This window comes from Lolium perenne, chromosome 7, assembly GCF_019359855.2.
Source record: "Lolium perenne isolate Kyuss_39 chromosome 7, Kyuss_2.0, whole genome shotgun sequence".
Lineage (NCBI taxonomy): Eukaryota > Viridiplantae > Streptophyta > Magnoliopsida > Poales > Poaceae > Lolium > Lolium perenne.
Window position 1 is genome coordinate 13,811,335 of NC_067250.2, and position 20,650 is coordinate 13,831,984.

Consider the following 20,650-nt stretch of genomic DNA (forward strand, 5'->3'; position numbering starts at 1 on the left):
CGGAATTCATGTTGCATCTCATTACGAATAGCCTCATACTCCCTCCATGTCATCAAGTCCGCAGACATGGTTAGTAGGTTAGTGCACTAAATCAAAAATATATGGTGGTACTCGCACAACTCACTCAAAACTGATAAGAAAAGGAAATCTTACCGCTCCAAAGTGAATTAGTATTGCTTACCACTTGTAGTGACAACTAGTGCACGGATGTAGCGAAGCGAATATCAAGGGTATAAGAACAAATCACACGGCAAAGCAGGATATATGTGGGGCTGTAGGTGGGCTACCTATTTGCACCAATAACAAGCTCTAGCGCTGACCGTAGACAACCAATGATACTCACACAAGGCGATAAATGTGGCAATGTAACTATATGTAGGAAAGGTTGCAATGCACTAGAGAGACGCTAGCAAAGCTCAACGAGACAGGCACAAGATTGCTCAACGACAGGTGCAGTAAAGTAAACTTAGGCCTTCACTTGATTCTTCTAGCACTTCACTTTTCTTTTTGGATTTTTCTTTTTGTATAACACGCAGCTATGTAGCTGTTTTTTGCTTCTTTTCTATTTTTTTTTTGATTTTTTATGACACAACTTCTTGATAACACAACCAACAGAAATTGCAAAGCACCGATAACCTAACGAGCAGCCTGTCGAGCGGTAAAACTAGTCTCTTCTGGGGAAGTTCCTAGTTACTTATATCGAAAGGCTGTGTCTATGATTGGGAACAAGCACACTATACGCTATGTGGACTCGGAGTAACAAAACTGAAACTAGATGATAGTGGAGACTCAAACCCTAACAATACTAGATGGAAGAAAAAGATACGCAAAAACAACTACGAAAAAGAAACTAAAACTCAAAATTAGTGCAATCTAAGGCTATGGCAAACCCTAACCCTAACTTTTTGTGGCTTTTTCTGGATAGAAAACACTCACAAGTCAACTATGGGGTGGATTGTGGATGGCTTACCGAGGAAACGCTGAAATCTGATAGATGATAAGGGGTGGCCCGATCTTCTCAGTAAGCAACGGTGGTGATGATAATCACGGGATGAACACAGCGGAGAATCACGGATGATGAAGTGGATGATAACTTGTATGACGCAACGAGATCTCTCGATTGGTCCCTGTTGCCAATGCAACAGCTCTCAACCCTGCAAGATATTCGCAACTCCACACACTTGCGCACGTAGCCGCCGACCACGAAGCGGTAAGTTGCAACCTTCTAATTCCCAATGGAACAGCAGATTACACAAGACTTTCAGATCTACACCAAATCAAGCAATATGGTGTAGGGGATTCAATTGTTTTGCAGAGCAAACAACTAAGAACTAGGGTTTATCTTAAACATGATCTAAAGCAACTTTGGGGGCGTCCTGGGCACTTATATAGGCGTCCAGGATGACCTCAGGTCGAAAAAGTACGAAAGTAACCGACCCAGTGGTCGAGACAGACTCGGACACGGGCGGTCTGGGGGCCGGTCGACCGGGCCTGGGACAGGGCAGGCCGGTTCAAACCGGGCCTGTGACCGGGTGGTGACCGGGCGGGGGAAGTGTCGCGAAGTAACCCTCCCGGTTGGCATCAGCAGAACGTGCGGTTGGCGCCGGGACGGGGCCGGCGTACCGCCCGGTTGGACCAGGCCAGGGACCGGGCGCGCCGGCGTGGCGGCCGGTCTGACCAGGTGCTGGACCGGCCCGGACTTTGACTTCTCCTTTCGCGCATGCCTCCCGCTCCTCCCTCGCGCGTCCATGGGGTATCTTCATGTCCAGCTCCATGTCCAGCTTCACGTCCATCTTCACGTCCAGCTGCTCCTCTCCTCCTCGTGCGATGCTTGTCTCCTCTTCATACCTGATTATACATAAGTAACATGACTTAGGCAGTATAAATTTCTCATCAATCAAAGTATCGTTTAGGAACAAGTTCACCTGTTGTTTAAGTAGCTTCGCACGAGCCATTGTAATAGATCCAATCCGAACTTCATTGGACTTGAGCTTTACAGCAGCTTCATCTTCATTTGGTAATGACGGAGGTAGTAGTGTGGTAGGGATGTCCTCATCAATGTTACTAATATGTTTAGGAATTGGCTTAATGGTATTTATAAAAAAAAAGTTAAGGCTTGAATTCATGTGGGAGTTTGTGCATTAGCTTGGGAGATTTGGAATTGCTGTAATGATGTTGTTTTTAGCAATACGAGTGTTCCCAATTATTTGAAGGTTATCCACAGAGCAACCTACTTGATTCATATGTGGTCCTACTTTCTTTCTATGGATCAGCGGGAACATTTGGATACTGGATGCGCTCGGTTGATGTCAGTCGTACGGGCTATCTTCAACTAAGCTGGCCGGCGGCTGCCTATTAGAATACCAGATGCATAGAGGCTTTTGGTACGGTCTTTTTCATTGGCTGATTCTTGTGGCAACTTTAAGTGATCCATGATTTGTATTTTTGTTTATGAATCTGAAACAAAAACTAGAATTATGAAATGAAGAGTTGTGTGCATCAAACACTTTGATGCAGAGGCCGGAGGTATGTTCCACATTTCAAAAAAAAAGGTGTCAAATAGTATTTCTATATATATTTGAAACCAAGTTCTTTACACAATATATGGAAGAAATAACACAAACGATCCCTGAAAAAACAAAAACACTCAGAACAACTTATAAACAGAATCAGAGATGAATAAATTGCATTGCAATTTTGCATACTTATGGACGTATGCTACAATGCAACACCACAAGACGTATAAACGTGCACACCAAGAAACATCCAAAGGCATAAAAGGAATTAAGTAGCAGAACGACAGCTCCCTGTTGGTAGTCTGGCTCTGGCACACACCACACCAGTACATATACGCCGTACTGTCAGACGTAGCACTCTTAGAGCTTGATGTCCATCTTGAGGCGGAAGTAGACGGTCCCCTCGTAGGCGTGTCGAGCTGAAGTGTGACGATGCCGCGGGTCATGAAGAAGTCGCCAGTGCCGCCGACAACAGAGAGGTCTCGTGTTTTCTGGTCCATGAGGTCGGCGCCGAGGAGGTTGATTGTGCCCTTGTGGGCCGTGGAGTTGAACACGATGGAGAAGCCGAACCAGGAGTTGTAGGACTCCTGCTTGTCGTAGAGGTAGAACCCCTGCGCGCGCGCCACAGGCTCCTCCCCCGCCACCGGAAGAGCCTTCCCAGCCGTCATCGGGTCGTCGAAGGTCACCAGCGTGCCGAAGTAGGTGCCGTTCTTCCAGTGGGTCGTGCTGAGCGCCGTGGGCTTGGTCGACGCAGCTGACGTCGCGTTGGCCGTGTTGTTGACGCCATTGTAGAGGATGTCGTGGTAGTAGAGTGTCATTTTGTTGCACGGCTCGTCCTCGGCGTCTGAGACGAGCCTCCTGCGGCTACGGGCGGTGCTGGCTGCGCTCGCCAAGCTGAGCAGGAACACCACGACCAAGACGGCCAGGGACAGCTTGGAAGATGCTGAGAGGCCTTGCATTGTGTTTTGTCTAACTCCTGTTGTGGTGGTGTTTGAGAGCTCGAGTTGTGCATGCTACATATATATAGGTGCATGCATGCTTGTAACCGTGGGGCATGTTGAAAGAAGTATTAGTTTAGCTGAGATTCTGAACTTCTCTTGTACTCCAAGTGACTAACCTTGTTTATGATTGATGATTCAGCTGATGTGGGTACTCCTACAAAACAAACCCACATGTAATTGCTATTGGGCGGGCAACACTTTTTACCTTGGTCGCATTGGAGCAGAGAATGCGTAATGGGTTTAACTAATTAGTTAGTTCAGTGAAACGGACGCGACGACGATTAGAAATACAGTGTTTGCATGGTTGGTACGCTAGATCATATATCTCCATCCATTTTGTTCAGTGCAAAAGCTAGTAATATCATATGATCTAGTACTGTATTATACTCCTTATATGTCTATGCTTTTTACCACCTTATAGCCAAATTGGGGTGGGCATTTGGTCATGACCGAAAATTCGGTTTTTGTATTTCGGTCTATTTCAAATTCGGTCAGAAAAAAATAAAGCTAGTAATATCATATTCGCTAAGCCAATACGGAACATCTAAACAGCGCTTTCATGGTTCGTCTACCTAACAAAGAAAGTGCACGATCGATCCCCCCATGCTTTCTACCCAATCTCTCAACAAGACTGCCGCGGAAAAGCGGCAGCCAAACTTGTAACCAATAGGTTTGAAACTAGATCCCCCATGTCGGAGACTTCTGCTAGATCATTGTTCATAGCTATCACAGTTGGAAATTCGAGCTCCGGACCAAGAAAAGATAGTTGTGCAGATGCCGTGTTTCTTGATCCTCCTGGAAGCCCGGCTAGCGGCTTACGCAGGAGCCCGGCTTTGGTCCACCCTCTCCCCAAAATTAAAATGTTAATTAATATCATCTTTTGACACTAATTAGTTAATTAAACAGATAAATTTGGAGATGTTCATAGAGGTATTGTGTGCTTGTGTGCCTTCATAGGGGCAATTATATGCATGTATTTGCGAGGATCTGGATCTGTAATCTGTTTCTTGAAAAAGGTTGGCCCACCGAAACACATATTCAAACCATGTATACTGAGGTATATGTCTGCGGTATTCCTAAAGCTATCCCACGTCCCGCTCGGCATTGGTCATGTTGTTCGCGGGGATCTAGCCACTCCATTGTTCGTCGTGCGAGGGAATCTTGTCCCCACCGGCGACCGGGGAGAAGCTCTCCATCTTCTTTGTGGTGTTGTACCCGACCTCCGTCGACACATTTGCGTCAAGTCGGCGTTGCTCCTGTTAGGAGTGGAGCAACAAGACATGGCCGGTAGTCTAGAGGAGGTGGAGGTGCCAATGCGGAAGCCAACATTACGCCGCTAAATGAGTAAAAAAATGTAAGCGGGGCGCCCCGTTGGAGTTGGAGCGAACCACGACACGGGGCTAAATCCACGCGGGTGCTCCATGTCCCTGCTTGTGCCCGAGGGCACCATGGCTGCCGCTCTACTAGAAGAATACCCACGTGAGGGACCAAATCTGCCCATCAGCAACCCCACGGTCGCCCTAGTGGTCGCGCTTGGTCGGTTTGCGAATGGAGAAGACCGATTTAATGCCGACTCAATGGCTGGAGTCAATCAGCACTCCACGCTCTAAAGCCCGACAAGTTCGTACTTGACAAGATGGTGCATGCTTGATGCGGTCCTTTGAGGAGGAATCCTGGTCAGGGCATCCCACGGAGGAGGCGAAACATCACCCTGTGTCGTCGCTTGGTCGTCTCATGAGATGTGACAGAGTGGAGGATAGGGCGGTGACAAGTAGTGAGAGAGGGGTTATTTCCGTGTGTTCACGGTTCCCCACCCGTGCAATGGATGGAGATCAGGTGACATGCAAACGGCATGTCACCGTGTACCCAGCGGCCTCAAATCCAACGTCCAACCACCATCCAACGTACAGCAGTAGTTTAAGGCAAAAACAACATCCACTTCACAGTTTTCAGTCCAGATGCTCTGAAACTTCACAGTTTTGCTCTGAAACTTCCCAGTTTTGCTCTGAAACTTCACAGTTTTAAACTTTATATGATACATATATAAATCTTTCAGTCATTCAACAGTACAAACAACAGTTTTGAACAAAACAAATACAAACATCAACCTTTTAGTCCGGAAACAGTGCAAGCAACAGTCAAAAACACTGTTTGCACTCAGATTCACAAGAAATTCAGTTTTGAACAATACAAAATATAAACATCAGCCTTTTAGTCCGGAAACAGTACAAACAACAGTCAAATATACTGTTTCCATTCATATTCATAAGAAATTTAGACATGCAATTCATCACTATTTAGATTCAGAACAACCCACTTCATCACAAGTAATTCAGAAGTTTCAGTACCACTGTCAAGTGAATTCAGTGAGCTCTTCACAGCCATTTGGTGCCATTTGATTTGTACACTTAGGCTCCAAAAGACGACTATAGTTAGCCCAAAATACTATACTTAACTATGTCCAAAATACTTCTAGCGAGCTTGCACGCTAGAACAGATCATCCTCACCACAAGGCGGAGCCGTCAAGAAACTCATGATAGCATTGTACCCTTGAGGCTCCATATTTACTCCTTTGGTGTTGGTACACTTCTCCGGTAATACTTGAGGCTGTACATCATCTTTCTTCTTTTGTTGCACACCATCCTTCTTCTTTTTTGGCACACCATCCTTCTTCTTTTGTTGCACACCATCTTTTTTGGGCTGCCAATGAAAAGTATAGTAATTAGTTTACAAATGAAGAATAACAACATATCATGTACCAATTGTAGCATACATTTTCTCCCTTTTTGGTCGGTGCGGTAGCTTTCAATGGTTTACGCTTCCCCTTGAGTAACTTATCAAGCCAAGTTGTCTTTCTCCTTAATTTTGTTGCCGGAACCTCTTTTTTCTTCAGTGCAGCTGTAAGCAATTCATCTATTTGTTGCACATTTGGGTCAACATTCTCTTTATCTTTATATGGTTCATCCATAGTACTAGTGGCATTGAGTATTTCCTATATGCTAGGTGCAACTGAGGCAAGTGCATTGGCCAATAGCACACAACACTGTGGGGAGCTGGCTGCTCTATGTGCCACATTGTGAAATTGATGAGATAAATCCCTGTACCGAAGTTGAGCTTCAAGTTTTGGATTTTCTACCACTTTCCTTCCTTCCTTATCTTGTATACTTCCATTGCGAGCTTCTCTAGTCCATCTCTTCAAGACATAATGTGTCGGCAATGTCTTTATATTCATCAAATCAAGGACTTTTAGACCATGTCCACACAATATCCCCGTCCTATTGAACATTCCACAACTACATGAAACCGTTTTGGTCAAAGGATCACCTATCACTATGCGCTCCTCCTCAAACTCTAAATTACCATGCAAACTCGCAATAGCTACGGCAAATCTGTTATTTCCATCCAATACTCTACAACATGCAGCCGTTGATCTTTCATACTCACCTTGGAAAGCTTCAAATATAATCGAAGTGTACACTTTGCTTGCTTCCACCAACATAGGAGTGAACATCTTAATTCTTGGTATATATTTTCTTGCATTGAATTCAGATTGCAATTCCTTTGTTCTTTTTACTTCCACCGTCCTCTCAAAATGCATCAAGAACCGAAGAATATGAAAATCTGATTTCAAATGATTTTTCAACGAATTGTTGAAGCTCTCACTTAATTGTGTACTTCTCACTCCCAAGCTAAAGACATCTCTCGGTGATTGTGTTCCAAATCAACTTCGGTGACTTCAAAAAATTTGGCCACTCGATCAAATGAAACAATCATCCGAACTTTACAATTGGTTCTTGTTTCAGCTCTAATGCGCTTCGGCTCATGATCTATTTGACTTTTCCTTCGAATACCTTCATTGGAACAAACAAACCTACATGAAGTGATTGTTCCATCAGTTCTGCTTTTGATGGTTATTTCTTTTCCTCACATCAAAGCCTATGTGACCACCATATTGCATCCAGAACTCCCAAGCCTCATCCGAATTTCTGAACCGCATACCAACTTCGGGTATCCTGTTGCCAATCGATCCCATCGCACAACACTCAATTCTGCCAAATTAAAAAACAGTGTATACAAATTAGTGGAACAAGGTAAAAGCAACACTACATATATATATCTTACAAATGCAATCTGAATATACACTGCAAGCCCACTATGCCATGCCAGAAAAGTAATGTTATGTATCAAATATTGAACAAGACATGTGTGGATATAATTTTAGTAAAAATACAACATGTATTTATCTGCCCTGCATACATGCAAAAAAGCACAGGACACAACCGAATTTTTTGCAAACTCCTACATAGAGAACATAGGACCTTGCAGATTTCAGACATGGAAACCTGAAGATAATGCAGATTCTGATCATCGGAATGCCTGCATCTAATCAACTGCAGAGAAAAAACAAGTTGGAAATAGAATTTACCTGTGAAGCATCGGGCGCTCGTCCGTCAGGCGCGCTACCGCGGCGGCCGGCGCTCGTCCCTTGGCTACCGCGGCGGCCGGCGCTCGTCCTTGGGTCGTCAGGCGCTCGTCCCTTGGTTCCCGCGGCGGCCGGCGTCGTCATCGGTTCCCGCGGCGGCGCTCGACGGGTTGGCGCGGCGGACGACGCTGGTTGCCGGGCGGCGCTCCTCAGCGGCGGCGCTCGACGGGTTGGCGCGGCGGAGAGCGGGGGCCGCCGGCAAAGCGCGCGAGAAGAGGAGGCGCCGGCGAATCGCCGCGCCAATCCCTCCCTCTTCCCGCGCGAGAAGAGGAGCTGAGCAGCGCCCTCCACTTTTTGGTCCTCCTTTGACTCCGCTGGTTGCCTTTTTTGCGTTGGAATATTACGCTGTGTGTGTCCCTCCGTTGGATCTTGGTTGGACGTTGGATTTGAGGCTGCTGGGTACACGGTGACATACCGTTTGCATGTCACCTGATCTCCATCCCCGTGCAATGCCCCCTCGATGCAGTTTTTAATCTCCCAGGCATGGCTCCACAGAAACTTCGGCAGTTTCCAGCCAGCCTAGATCAGAAGTGCTTTCAGAACCAGACATCCAATCAGCCTAATTTTCATGAACGTTGCCTCATTTTCCTTAACAAAGAAGTAAAACTAGTAGCAGTAGTAGTATACCATATTTTTCTTAGAGAAAGAGAACATCGGCCAAAAAAAGACAGAATACGCGAAGACTGACTTGGCTTTGGGAGAAAAAAAAAGTAAACGCTCTTAAAAAAGAGGAATACGCGACGACTGACGATTTCCTGCATACTCGGCGTGAATCGTGCGGCCGCACTAGGATCCGTTGTTGCCTAGCTCATTCTGTTTCGTCTCCAGTCTTACAAGAACATCACGCCCAGCTAGCTCTCGATTCGCACCCCTCTCACCGGCTCACCCCTAGGCCTGGACTAAACGTACTTCCCTGAAGACCGCCGGCGAGCTCGCTTCGCCTCGCCGCGCGCTCGCGCCCGTGTCCAGGCCAGACGAAGGTAAGAGCACCTCCGACCCTTTTCACAGCAGATTCGTGGATGATGGGGTGTTCCAAGGGTTCTAGAGAAATTAGGAAAATCCAGCGCGCGCGAGAGAGAGGGTTGCAGCTCGCTGTTCAAACCGCAAAGATATATCCGATGATCGCATCTCCCAATGATCGCATCGGAACCCAAACTGCCTCTTACCCTCGTCACAAGCCCACTTTGCTTCACAAAGTCAATGGAGCTCTGTCCATTTTCTTTTCGGCCACCCCCTCACCACTCACGCATCTGCTACCAAGTCGTCTTCCCAACCAAAAGTCTCCCTCTCTCAGTGGATTGCAATCTAAAATGACTGTCATTTGTGCAAACCTTTCTGCAAGCCTATATATTTAGTTATATATTTACAAGTTTTACTTTGAACTCCTACATGTGATGGTCTTTGTCATACTCGTATAGTCATATGGATAACACAACTACATGTGATGGTCTTCTCTGTACTATGTTTATGATTGTCCATGCAATGATGCAAGGCTGACTGCATAGATGTGCTGCTTCAGTTTTTCCTTAACGAATGGCACAAATGGATCTCCACCGTTTCATTTTTTTGTAACTTTATTTGTTGTTGGAGATGCACATGCTAAATTTCCTTAGAGCATTTGTGCTGTAATAGATCTACCATAATTATTACTGTACTTGTGTACTGACTCTGCTATTGTGTTTAGATGGACAGCCATAATCCATCACCGCCCCATGTCCCTGAAGTAACAATGGACGTTTCATCCACATCTGGAGCAACTGGGAACAAATTTTGCAGGGGTTCGTCTTGCGACTTTTCTGACACCTCGAAAGATGCAAAGGAGAGATCTGCGTCCATCAGGAAGCTCCTGATTGCAGTGATCCTTTGCGTTATATTCATGGCAGTTGAAGTGGTTGGAGGCATCAAAGCAAACAGTCTTGCAATCTTGACTGATGCAGCCCATCTCCTTTCCGATGTTGCAGCGTTTGCCATATCTTTGTTCTCTCTATGGGCAGCGGGTTGGGAAGCGACGCCTCAGCAGTCGTATGGATTTTTCCGTATAGAAATCCTTGGCGCATTGCTTTCCATTCAGCTTATATGGCTCCTCGCTGGGATACTTGTCTACGAAGCTATTAGCAGGCTCCTTACTGAAAGCGGCGAGGTGCAGGGCTCCCTCATGTTTGCTGTATCAGCTTTTGGCCTGTTTGTTAACATCATAATGGCGGTGTTGCTTGGTCACGACCATGGGCACGGCGGGCATGGGCACAGCCATGGACATTCACATGACCATGATCATGGTAACGAAGAGGATGACCATTCCCATCATGAAGATCATGAGCAGGGCCATGTACATCGCCATGGTGCTTCAGTAACCATCACAACTCATCAGCACTCTCACTCAAGCAGTGGACTGCACCATGATGCTGAAGAACCGTTGCTCAAGCATGAAGGTGACTGTGAGAGTTCAGACCATGCTGGTGCTAAGGCTGTTAAGAAGCCTCGCCGTAATATCAATGTACACAGTGCTTATCTGCATGTAATCGGGGACTCTATCCAGAGCGTTGGCGTTATGATTGGAGGGGGTCTCATCTGGTACAAGCCTGAATGGAAGATCATTGATCTCATATGCACCCTCATCTTCTCTGTGATTGTGCTGTTTACCACAATCAAAATGGTTCGGAACATACTTGAAGTTCTGATGGAGAGCACGCCTCGAGAGATCGACGCCACCAGGCTTGAGAGTGGTCTTCGTGGAATGGAAGGTGTGGTTGCTGTCCATGAGCTGCACGTCTGGGCTATCACAGTTGGGAAGGTGTTGTTGGCATGCCACGTGACGATCAAGCAGGATGCGGATGCTGATCAAATGTTAGATATGGTCATTGGGTACATCAAGGGAGAGTACAACATCAGTCATGTGACCATTCAGATCGAGCGCGAATAAGGCACATGTACTTGGGGATAAAACACGCTTGTTCATGGTTATTGTTGCTTTGCACTTGCACTCCTTGTTTTTGGTGTGAATTTGCAGTCTGTGTTCCTTGTGTCATCGTATGCCTACTCTGTGTATAGATGTATCTTTGCTGTAGAGATTTGTAGGGAATGTAGGTCACATGGTGTATGAAATGGAATCCACAGCTTCCATTTTGTTTTTCAGACTATTTGACAAGTTCCGATGGAACTGAAATGTGCAAAGTTTTACGCCGCTGGACTTCGATTTAACTGATTATATATATTCCGGTGCCAACCTGAAAGCCCCTTCCTTGCAGCCGTGTAACATCATATGCCCAGCTAGATTGTGTGCTTCAAAGTTTGAAGCTCTACTTTCATGAGCAAAACTAAGCTCCTGGAACCCCATAGTGTCTTCGTTTATGTCTAAAACTACCAATTTGCAGTCCGAGACAACAAACAGCATGTTCATAGCCAGCTCTTCAGCAAGTGCTCCGTCTGTGGTCATTGAAGGTGAAATCGGAACTCAGGGCGGAGCGATGTTGATGATGCTTGATGGCAATTTTGGTGGTGGTCTTTCTTCTTGACGGCATGTGTGCACTTGTGGGTAGCTAGGTCGGCTGGTGGTGCCCAACTGCCCAATGTGATCGGGTTTCCATGACGACACTGGTATATTTGTAGCGGTTTTCCGACAAAATAACTAGATAATTCTATTATTTTTAATTAATAAGATGAGGTAAAACTTTTGTCTCCATTTCAAAAATAAAAGCATAATACCTTTCTATATGGCACCTCATTATCTGCTTTGCAGAAGTTCATGGGAACTGTAGAACTAACAATAATGTATTCAAATATATATACCAGATTGTCATGTAAGAAAGCACCATAATGTAAGAAAACACCATAATATATCCCATAACAAATTATGTGTCAGTAAAAACATTAATGGTCAAGATTCAAGCATAAGATGTTAATAATTTTGGCAGGAGCTATGATGAATGATTTGTAGGAGTGTTGTTTCTATACATGTTAAGTTAGATGGGAATTAATTGGACAGATCGGTTGAAAGGAGCTCCACAGCACACTATCAATGTTAAGACTCAGAGGGACCATTTGATGAATAGTAGGTACCTCAACGAGTATCATTTAATTACATGTTCTTCCTGAAACGAAAGAACACACAATTGACAACCTCTCTGCAATTCCCCAGCAGAGCAACAAATCCCACATCCTATGTTTCAAATCAAAAGACAGATGGGCAGCTTGTTGCAACAGAACAGATGTAGAAGCGTTGTACAATTTTGCAGTATTTTTCAGTTACTGTTTCTCAACAACAATTGGAATCAAGCCAATCCGTAGCACCGGTTTCCTCCATAATTAAAAATAAAACATGGCACCTAAACAGCACATCAAAAACTGTCATCTTCATTCCTACCTACGATCAAGGAGCCAGAATCAAATCATCCTTCCATAACATATTTGTTTCCAAAAAAACTGTCAATTATCAGGTTTTGAGCATACGAAGTACTAGTAAATAGTTTCGGCAGGAAATACAATGACCGATTGTAGGAGCGTTTTCTCTACAGAGGTTTTCCTAATCTAGATGGGAATGAACTATACATATCCATTTCAGAAAAAAAAAAAAGAGAACTATACAGATATACTGGAAGAGGAGCTCCCCAACACACTATCAATAATAGACTTAGGGACCATTTCATTAATATGTTGCTCAAAGAGCATCAGTTAATTTCATGTTCTTCCTGAAATGAAAGATCACATAATTTGTCAACCTCTTTGGACTGCAATTCCCCAACAGAGCAACAAAGTACTGCATGGTATGTATCATATCTAGTGGCAGCCTATTACAAAATCAGATGTAGAAGAATTGTACTACATGGAGTATTTCACTTATTTTGAGCTACTATCTCTCAAGAACCAATTGAATCAACCTAATAATAATCCGTAGCACCGATTTCATCCGTAGTCCAAAATAATCCGTGACACCAACTAAACATCATTCTCCTTTCATAATCTGTGAAGTACTACTAATAACTGGAAGGTACATTCGTACCTCCGATCAGGGAGCCTGGATGAAACCATCTTTCCATACAATTTCAGCCCCTTGCCGGCTTCCGCAGCACCGCGGAGATGTAGATTGATGTTGTTGAGCTGCCGGGCTTCTCTCCGGCAACCCACTTGAGCTTCTTGTAACCAAACCTCTCTATGAGCTTCACAACCACCCGCCTCCTCTCCTCACTCTGGCACAGGTAGCTGTCAATCCAGAGCAGCCCACCGACGCGCAGCACCCGGTCGACGTCGAACATGAAGAACTCCAGCGCCTCCGGTGTCCCCGCCTGCCCCATCGCGGGCGCGCCGGCTTCGTCCAACGCCGTAGCGCCGACGTGCACCAGGTCGAACACCCCGTCGTAGAAGGGGAACCGTTGCGCCGGCGAGAGCAGCAGCGGGAACAGGCCCCTCGCCGCCACGAACTCGTTCATCGGCTTCCCGGCGCCGTCGAGCACCGAGGTGACGACGGTCACCCCGCGCTCCCGCATCCGGGCGGCGAAGTTGGCGGCGCCGCCGGCGACGTCGAAGCCAATCCGGATCTTGGAGGGCGCGCTCAGCCGCAGCACGTCGTCGACGAGGAACTCGTGGCCGTGACGCGCAGGCGCGACCCAGCGGCGGTTTTCTTGGCCCATGGCGGAGGAGGCCGGGAGCGCGGCGCGGGGCCCGCGGGAGAGGCAGCGGCGGCGGGGGAGCGGCTCACACCCCTTGGAGACGAGGCGGCGCGGGAGGGTGGCGTTGCGCGGGCAGGAGGAGTGGGGCGCGTAGGCCATCAAGGTCGAGAGGAGGGCGAGCGCGGAGGGGGACCGGAGGCAGGCGGCGGCGACGGAGGACTGCATGTGGGTGAGCCCGGACCGCGCGTCGCGGCCGAGCGGGAGCGCGTGCGGGGTGAGGAAGAGGAGCAGCTCCGGGGGCAGGCCGTCGGGGAGGCTCGCGGCGGTGGAGGTGGCGCCGCCGCCGATCTCGCGCGCGATGGCGGCCACGTGCGCGGAGAGGTTGGAGGAGTGGGATGCGGTGGCGGTGGCGGCGGGGTCGTGGCGGGGGGAGGCGGCGAAGAAAGCAAAGAAGGCGAGGAGGTTGGTGGAGAGGAGGGAGATGAGCATGAGGAGGTTGAGCAGCGCCGGGGAGCAGAGGCAGGTGAGAACCCGGCCGTGCCGGCGGCGGGACGCCGGCAATTTCAGGGACACCGACCCCATGGCGCCCGCCGCCTCTGCTCCGGTGCTACCTCGCGCGCGCGAGGAGAGGACGGCCTCGGGATTTACTCGCTCAGCTGGCCGAAACCCGGCGCGGCGCGGCTCCGCGAGGAAGGATCTCGGCGACGGCGAGCCGGCGGGTTCGGCTTTTGCTTGCTTGGCTGCTCCGTGGAGTGAGAGTGAGTGAGTGAGTGAACGAGCGAAGCTTGGTTGCTCAGTGCACTGATTGAGCTGCCGGGTTGGCTTCGTGTCGAACATCTGGTCTTGCAGCTAGCTTAGTTTAATCAGCAGCTCAGTGCTTGAATAGCGGTGTATGAAGTGTTTGCCGAGCGTTTTAAGGGTTGTGATCTCACTTCGTTTCTGGTCCCATGATTATCATTCAATCTTAGTTGGAACCTATACTGCAACTCGACTAGCATAAATTAGGAGGGGAATGGTGTTGGCACCCAGGAGCATATGCTCCCGGTTTTTCAATTTTATTTTAAATACACTTTTAAAATGTTGAAAAGTTTGGAAATAAAATTTAATAGGTCAATCTCGAAGTTCTAAACGTTCACAAAGTGGTTCCACGGAAAACCGACACTTTTACCGTTGTGTGTAAAAAAGATAAATTTTAGTGCAAAAAAAGGTAGTGTACATGACGTTTTTTTGTCTTTTTCACACAAGTCATCAAAAATGTTGGTTTTTGCAAAACTTGATGTACGAACGTAGAATGTCGATACGTAAGCGCACAAATTTTTGTTCGAACTTTTTTGATATTTCAAAATGTTTTTCCGATGGTAGGAGCATATGCTCCCATGTGCCAAATTGAGTTTCTGGCAACTTTAATTGTAACTAAAAAAATCTTAGTTGCAACTTACTTGGAATTTTAAAAAATCAGTTGCATCTCAACTCACAACTCATGTGCACGATCATGATGCAATCAAACGGTGTAGAACTTGACTAGGCACGAGTTGAGAACTAGCAAAACTCTTTTTAAAACAAAGCGAAAGATGTCCACTTTCATTGAAGAGCCTTAGCCGGTTAATTCAACTCAACAATTGCTACAAGCATCCTCACCCTACTGCTATGGTGCATGACCGCCGCAAGAGCACACTCCACCTTGGCTACCATACCTTATGCACTGAACACACATGCGGAATATGAGCTTCACCCTCAAGGTTGCTCGGCATCACTCTTCCATGGGCTCGCAACTTCAACTTCACCGAAGAAACGACCACCATGGAGAACGTAACCACAATTATCATGTATTGGTAGGAAGTTAGTTAGAAAATTATATATATGTCGCCGGTCCTTCATGACAGGTTAATTAAATCGCTGATGTGGTATTGTTAGAGAGCACGTGTTCCTAGCAAGTTGGAGGAGGGCTAAGGTGATTTCGACCATGTGTTCAAGGAGGCGCAACAAAAGCTCGACGGTGGCAGTTAGTTGTTGTGGAGGAGGAGGGTGACCTATCTAGACGACGTTAAAGTGCCCCTCCGCGTCGAAGAGATCCCGGTGTTCCCACTCCTGACTACTTTATGTATCTTGGTATCGATTTCGTTGATTTAGGACTTTTAGGTGTGTAATTAAGGGTAAGAATTGACTGTAGGTTGCTTCGATGGTCTGCACTGATGCTTGTTGTCCTTTCTCAAGTAGGCAGGGGCGGATCCAGCGTGTAAGCCAAGGGGGCAGCTGCCCCCACTCAATTTTCACTTTCTTTGTAATATGCCATGCCAAATAGTGATTTGCCCCCACTTAAAAAAGAATATTGCTCCAATTAGCACATCTTTTTGAGAACGTGTGTATGCAGCCAATTGACATTTATCAGTTGAAGAACCTGTCTGGGTTTCCCTGATGTGCCAAAAGCCGTAACCATTGCACTCACGGCCCACAAGTTAAGCAACCGACCAAAGCTACCACCCCACCGATTCAAGGCCCAAACCCATCAAACCGCGCACCGCCGAACCCGAACCCGAACCCGAACCCCTGCCCTCCGGCGCCGACCCAGCCACCGCCACCATGGAGCCCGCGGCGGTGGACCGCATCGCCGCCCGCCTCTCCGCCGTCGACGGCCTCTACTACCCCGCCGCCTTCCTCCGCCCCTCCCCGGACTCCTCCCCGCCGTCCCCTCCGAGCCGGAAATCCGCTCTCCACGCGCTCCTGTCCCGCGACGCCTCGCTCTTCCTCGAGCGCTACGGCGCCGCGCTGCGCCCCGACGAGCTCGCCTGCTTCGACGCGCTCCGGGACGACTACGAGGTCGGATGGCACCTCCGCCGCCTGCGCGCCGCCGCCTCCGGGGAAGCGCCGGCCCCCGCGCGCGTGCGCAACCGGCGGCGCGCCTACCTCCACCGCCTGGTGCGCGAGGGGGACTACTTCTCCGAGGAGGCGATGCGGGAGCGGGAGCCCTACCTGCACCACGAGTACCTCGGGCGGTTCCAGGACCCCGTCGGGCGGGCCATGGCGCGGCCCGGGGAGAAGTGGTCCGAGACGCTCATGCGGCGGGCTGAGGAGGCCGTGATTGTTGAGAAGATTCGTGGGGAGCAGATTATGAGAGGGGTTGATCCCGGAGAGTGGGTGGGTGGTCCTGTTGAGCGGCCGATGCAGGAGCAGGAAGAAGAGGAAGAGGAAGACGAGGAGGAAGAAGAAGATGAGGAAGAGGACATCAACATGGAGGAGATTAGACGAGCGACTGAGGTTTGTTTATTGCCGATTAGCATTGCTGTTTACATGTTCTGACTACATTGTGCTTGATTTCTGCCTTACATTGATTGTACTTGCATAGAATTGTACAAGTTTGCTTTACATTTTTTGCACTTGCATAGAATTGTATAAGCCTGTGGTGTGATGATGCATTGAGGCGATGTAGTTGCGCTTACATTGATTTATACAACTCGCTGTGACTTCTGTGGACCTAATTTCTATATTCCGACATAACTAGGCGGTTCTTGAATTCTTAATCTTACTCTTTGTCCGTTTGGGCATGTTGTGTGTGTGTGCGATATGTTATTATGGAAAATAGTTTTGCACTTTTTCCTTGCAATCTACACTTTATAAAGTTGGTTGGATGTAGAAGATTAGTCATTTTGCAGGTATGACAATATTGCATCATATTGAGCTAAATGGTTAGGCAGGAAATTTCCTTTTTCCGCATAGCTGGTTTACAGTTCCCCTAGTGTAAGATTGTGGTTCGTCGATAATAGCCTATTTGTAGGTTATGTTGGTGTTATGATGTGTGAAATTCGTTCTTCGTGTGATGCTGTGTAACTGCTGTAACATTGTTCTAACTAGATACATAAGACCTCTTCTAGGAAACTAGGGTTGCCTTTTTTTTTCCTCTGGAGGATCACATGGTTGTAGCTGTGGTCAGACTTCGATACAAATCTAATACTCCTGTTTGTTTCTTTCCCACCCCGCGCTCCATTGCATCCTATCCTCTGTTTCCCACCCGCACCGCATACTCAGGCGTTGACCAGAGAAAACAATGCAGTTAGGGAAAGAAATCCCCAATACCAATCCCAATCCCAATCCCGTCGGCTAGCCATGGATCCCGGCGGCTGCCGTCAATTTGGCGCCCGACGCCGTTGAACACAGGCGGGGGAGGGCTCCCCTGCGGAGGAGGATGGCTCGCCGGAGCCTGCAACGCCGAGTGCGCGACCAAAGGTAGCGGACGACCACGCGCTCGAGTGGATGCCGGGGCGGCGCGTGGCCACCGTCGGCTCCAAGCGGCAAGAGGGTCGCCAGCCCTCCCGCGAGGGCTTTGGAGGCGACGGCGCAGCCACCACTGCAACGGCATCGGGCCACCGTTGTACCGCGAGTCAGGCCTGGCCGAGGTCGTAGGCCGCCACCCGCTGCGGGAGGGCCGTGGCCGCGGGCAGCGCCACTGGTGCCGGCAGCCCGAGGCGAGGGCGGGTTGCGCCTGTGTCGCCTTCCTCGCCAGAGAGGGATTGCCGGAGCAAGGGTGGGCAGGGTCGCGTCGCGCCCTGTGCTGAGCAACGAGCAGAGCATCCACCGCATTTTTCAGATTTTAGAAGGGTGTAATTGCAAAACGTGATTGTATTATCCGTCCGACACTTTTTTAGGATCGGAGGGAGTAGTTTTTCGAGAACACACAAAACTTGCGTCTCTATATATTGAAAAGTTAGGAAAAGGATCTTACAACCCCAAGTAGGTGTATGGACAACAGAAACACACACGGCATGAAAAGCTCAAACCTGGGCACACATGCCTTGAGGCCAGCAGCACGAGCAATCACCCAAAGCCTATCTTCCTCTGAATTGCCTTAAGGCCGCGGCGATACAGTCAGATGCACCATTGAACACAGTCTCATTGCGATGCTTCCATAGCATCCGAGATGTGAGTAAACCATCAAGCGATGCCTGTGACTTCTCTGAGAGCCACCAATCAATGAGAAACTCGCTGGTGTTAGGGGGGGGCGGTGAGGGAACTTGACCGAGGACAACACCGACCCGACTCCAAACCTGCCTGGAGAAGGGGTAATCCACAAGAAAATGCAAAACAGGCAGGTAGCCAAAATGGTTAGGTCAGTGGTGATGTTCCAAGCGATCGACAGTCATGGATTTCAAGTCGACGTGTCGTTCTGGCGCAGCGACTCAGAGACTAATCTAGTCAAGACTAGTCGATCGACTTGATCGAGTTATCAAATGAGTCAAGTCGACTGGCCGAGTCGACCTTGCAAATGTGACTCATCGACTAGTCGTTCAACTTGAAATCCATGTTGGCAGTCCAACAACGATCAAGGTCAGCCAGGCAGAACATTCTTGTGAGGGCCCCAAGATTGCCAGGTTAGCTTCAAAGCTGCACTTCTGGCAGATCCCTCGAAAGACGCTCTGTAGCAAGAGTGGGCAGAGTAAGCACCTGTTTTCTGTCCACCACCAGACGTGTGAAGTCTTCGGATGTAGAAAAAATTAATTGTTTTGCAGGTCTGACAATATTGCTAAATGGTTAGGAAGAAAATTCCTTGTTTTCGCAGAGATGCTTTACAGTTCCTTGTTATAGGATGGTGGATCTCCCACAATAGCCTGTTGGTAGGTTATGTTTGTGCTAGGATACGTTTGCAATTTAGATGGATGGAGTCTACAATCTATATTATTCATGTATTTTGTGTGTAATGCATTCTTAGTATGGCACTGTGGGACTGATGTTACGCCTGTTCTAGGAAATTAGGACTACTTGTTTTTTCCTGGAAGATCTGTATTCAAAAAAATTATATAACACCCACGGTTGTAGCTGTGGTCAGACTTAAATACAAATCTGCTCTTCTTTAACCTCTGCAGTATTTTTCTTCTCTGCTATGGCCATATGTTTAATCTGAAAAAATAGGCACTATATTACTCGTACATTTAAGTGGAGTCTGGTGAGTGGTGAGGAAGTAGCAAATGAAAGTAGAACCTGATCATTGGATAAAGTTCTTAACTAGAACAGAGACATAATGGTCCAACATTTGTTTGCGTGTTAGTGTGTGGTCTGGAGAAATGACAATCTATTTCAGTTGGGCCAGTATGCTAGACTTGGTCAATCTTGCTTCTGGCTTGCATTTATGATATTTACGTTTTGCTATCTGACTAGAAAGAAAATACAGATAACTTGTCTCCAAGTTTAGACTAGAAATATTTTCTATTTTCATTCCGGTAGTAAACTTTGTCATAGCAGATTGGAAGAATGATCATTCTCTTCCTAGTTTCATTTTTTTTCTCTAGCGAACTTCATCATAGCAGATTAGAAGATGTTTATTTTCTTCCTAACTGTGTTTGCAGGTGGTTGCTCGTGAAAATACTGGTCAGGGCCCCAACGGTACTGTCGGTCCCCCTGCAGGGACTTTCAAGCAAATATTGTCCACAGAAGAGATGCAAGATCAGCTTGATCAGTTCACTTCCGTGATGCATGAGAAGTTCCTCTTAGGTCAAGACTCTGAGCACATGGACTATCCTCAGATCGATAATGATGAGATGCTTGACGACCACTGGTCCAGAGAAGCCAACTACGACGCAGAGGACAAGTATTTCGATGAAGACTAGGACAGTTCAAAATAGTGTGCTGTTTAAGTTTCCATATCAGTTATGTGGCGTCAGTCATGTTTAGACCTTGTAGTGTTAGCAGCATGTAAATATATGAATCGTGTATGGTGGTACATCTACTGATCTACACATTCCATGAGGCATGAATGAGATATGGAGTACCAGTTAAAAGAAAAATCATGTGTTAAATCGCATGGCATCTGTGTAGTGAAATTGCTGCGTACGTTGGGACGTTCCTGTCTGAAATTACAACCACTAGTTGAATGCCCGTGCGTTGCTACGGTCTCTTAGATATTATTTATCGCTATACATGTTATACTTTTTTCGAAACAAAGACAAATCTCCAGACTCTGTATCAATCGATGCATGCAGCTTTTTATTGTCGTATTGAAGTTTAGGTCTTGCAAAATATTACATTATGAGTCATACCAGATCGATATATGAATCAAC

General features: G+C 47.4%; 3 protein-coding genes and 1 pseudogene across 5 annotated transcripts; 2 read left to right on the plus strand and 2 right to left on the minus strand.

Annotated features, from left to right (window-relative positions):
• Positions 1-2,861: 2,861 nt before the first annotated feature.
• LOC127313753 (dirigent protein 5-like) lies at positions 2,862-3,489 on the minus strand (annotated as a pseudogene).
• Positions 3,490-8,764: 5,275 nt separating this feature from the next.
• Positions 8,765-11,178, plus strand: LOC127311382 (metal tolerance protein 1). The gene is made up of 2 exons (XM_051341806.2): positions 8,765-8,981; positions 9,686-11,178. The coding sequence occupies exon 2, from the start codon at positions 9,686-9,688 to the stop codon at positions 10,919-10,921; it is 1,236 nt and encodes a 411-aa protein (XP_051197766.1). The 5' UTR covers positions 8,765-8,981; the 3' UTR covers positions 10,922-11,178.
• An 837-nt stretch (positions 11,179-12,015) lies between these two features.
• LOC127311380 (probable methyltransferase At1g29790) lies at positions 12,016-14,478 on the minus strand. Of its 3 annotated transcripts, none has more exons than XM_051341805.2 (2): positions 12,998-14,478; positions 12,016-12,357 (listed from the first exon to the last, which is right to left on the minus strand). In XM_051341805.2, the coding sequence occupies exon 1, from the start codon at positions 14,439-14,441 to the stop codon at positions 13,041-13,043; it is 1,401 nt and encodes a 466-aa protein (XP_051197765.1). In that variant the 5' UTR covers positions 14,442-14,478; the 3' UTR covers positions 12,016-12,357; positions 12,998-13,040. The 3 variants fall into 3 exon arrangements, with proteins under 3 accessions (XP_051197765.1, XP_051197763.1, XP_051197764.1); XM_051341803.2 differs by having other exon boundaries at positions 12,016-12,361; XM_051341804.2 differs by lacking the exon at positions 12,016-12,357 and adding an exon at positions 12,393-12,686.
• A 1,606-nt stretch (positions 14,479-16,084) lies between these two features.
• On the plus strand, positions 16,085-20,377 carry LOC127311379 (uncharacterized). The gene is made up of 2 exons (XM_051341802.2): positions 16,085-16,859; positions 19,940-20,377. Exons 1-2 carry the CDS (start codon positions 16,185-16,187, stop codon positions 20,198-20,200), a joined length of 936 nt encoding a protein of 311 aa, XP_051197762.1. The 5' UTR covers positions 16,085-16,184; the 3' UTR covers positions 20,201-20,377.
• Positions 20,378-20,650: the final 273 nt, after the last annotated feature.

Excerpts from the sequence above, each read along its gene's own strand:
- LOC127311382 (XM_051341806.2), top strand. The coding sequence starts at position 9,686 with ATGGACAGCCATAATCCATCACCGCCCCATGTCCCTGAAGTAACAATG.
- LOC127311380 (XM_051341805.2), bottom strand. The coding sequence starts at position 14,441 with ATGTTCGACACGAAGCCAACCCGGCAGCTCAATCAGTGCACTGAGCAA.
- LOC127311379 (XM_051341802.2), top strand. The coding sequence starts at position 16,185 with ATGGAGCCCGCGGCGGTGGACCGCATCGCCGCCCGCCTCTCCGCCGTC. Across the intron at positions 16,860-19,939 it reads AGATTAGACGAGCGACTGAG|GTGGTTGCTCGTGAAAATAC; the intron begins GTTTGTTTATTG and ends CTGTGTTTGCAG.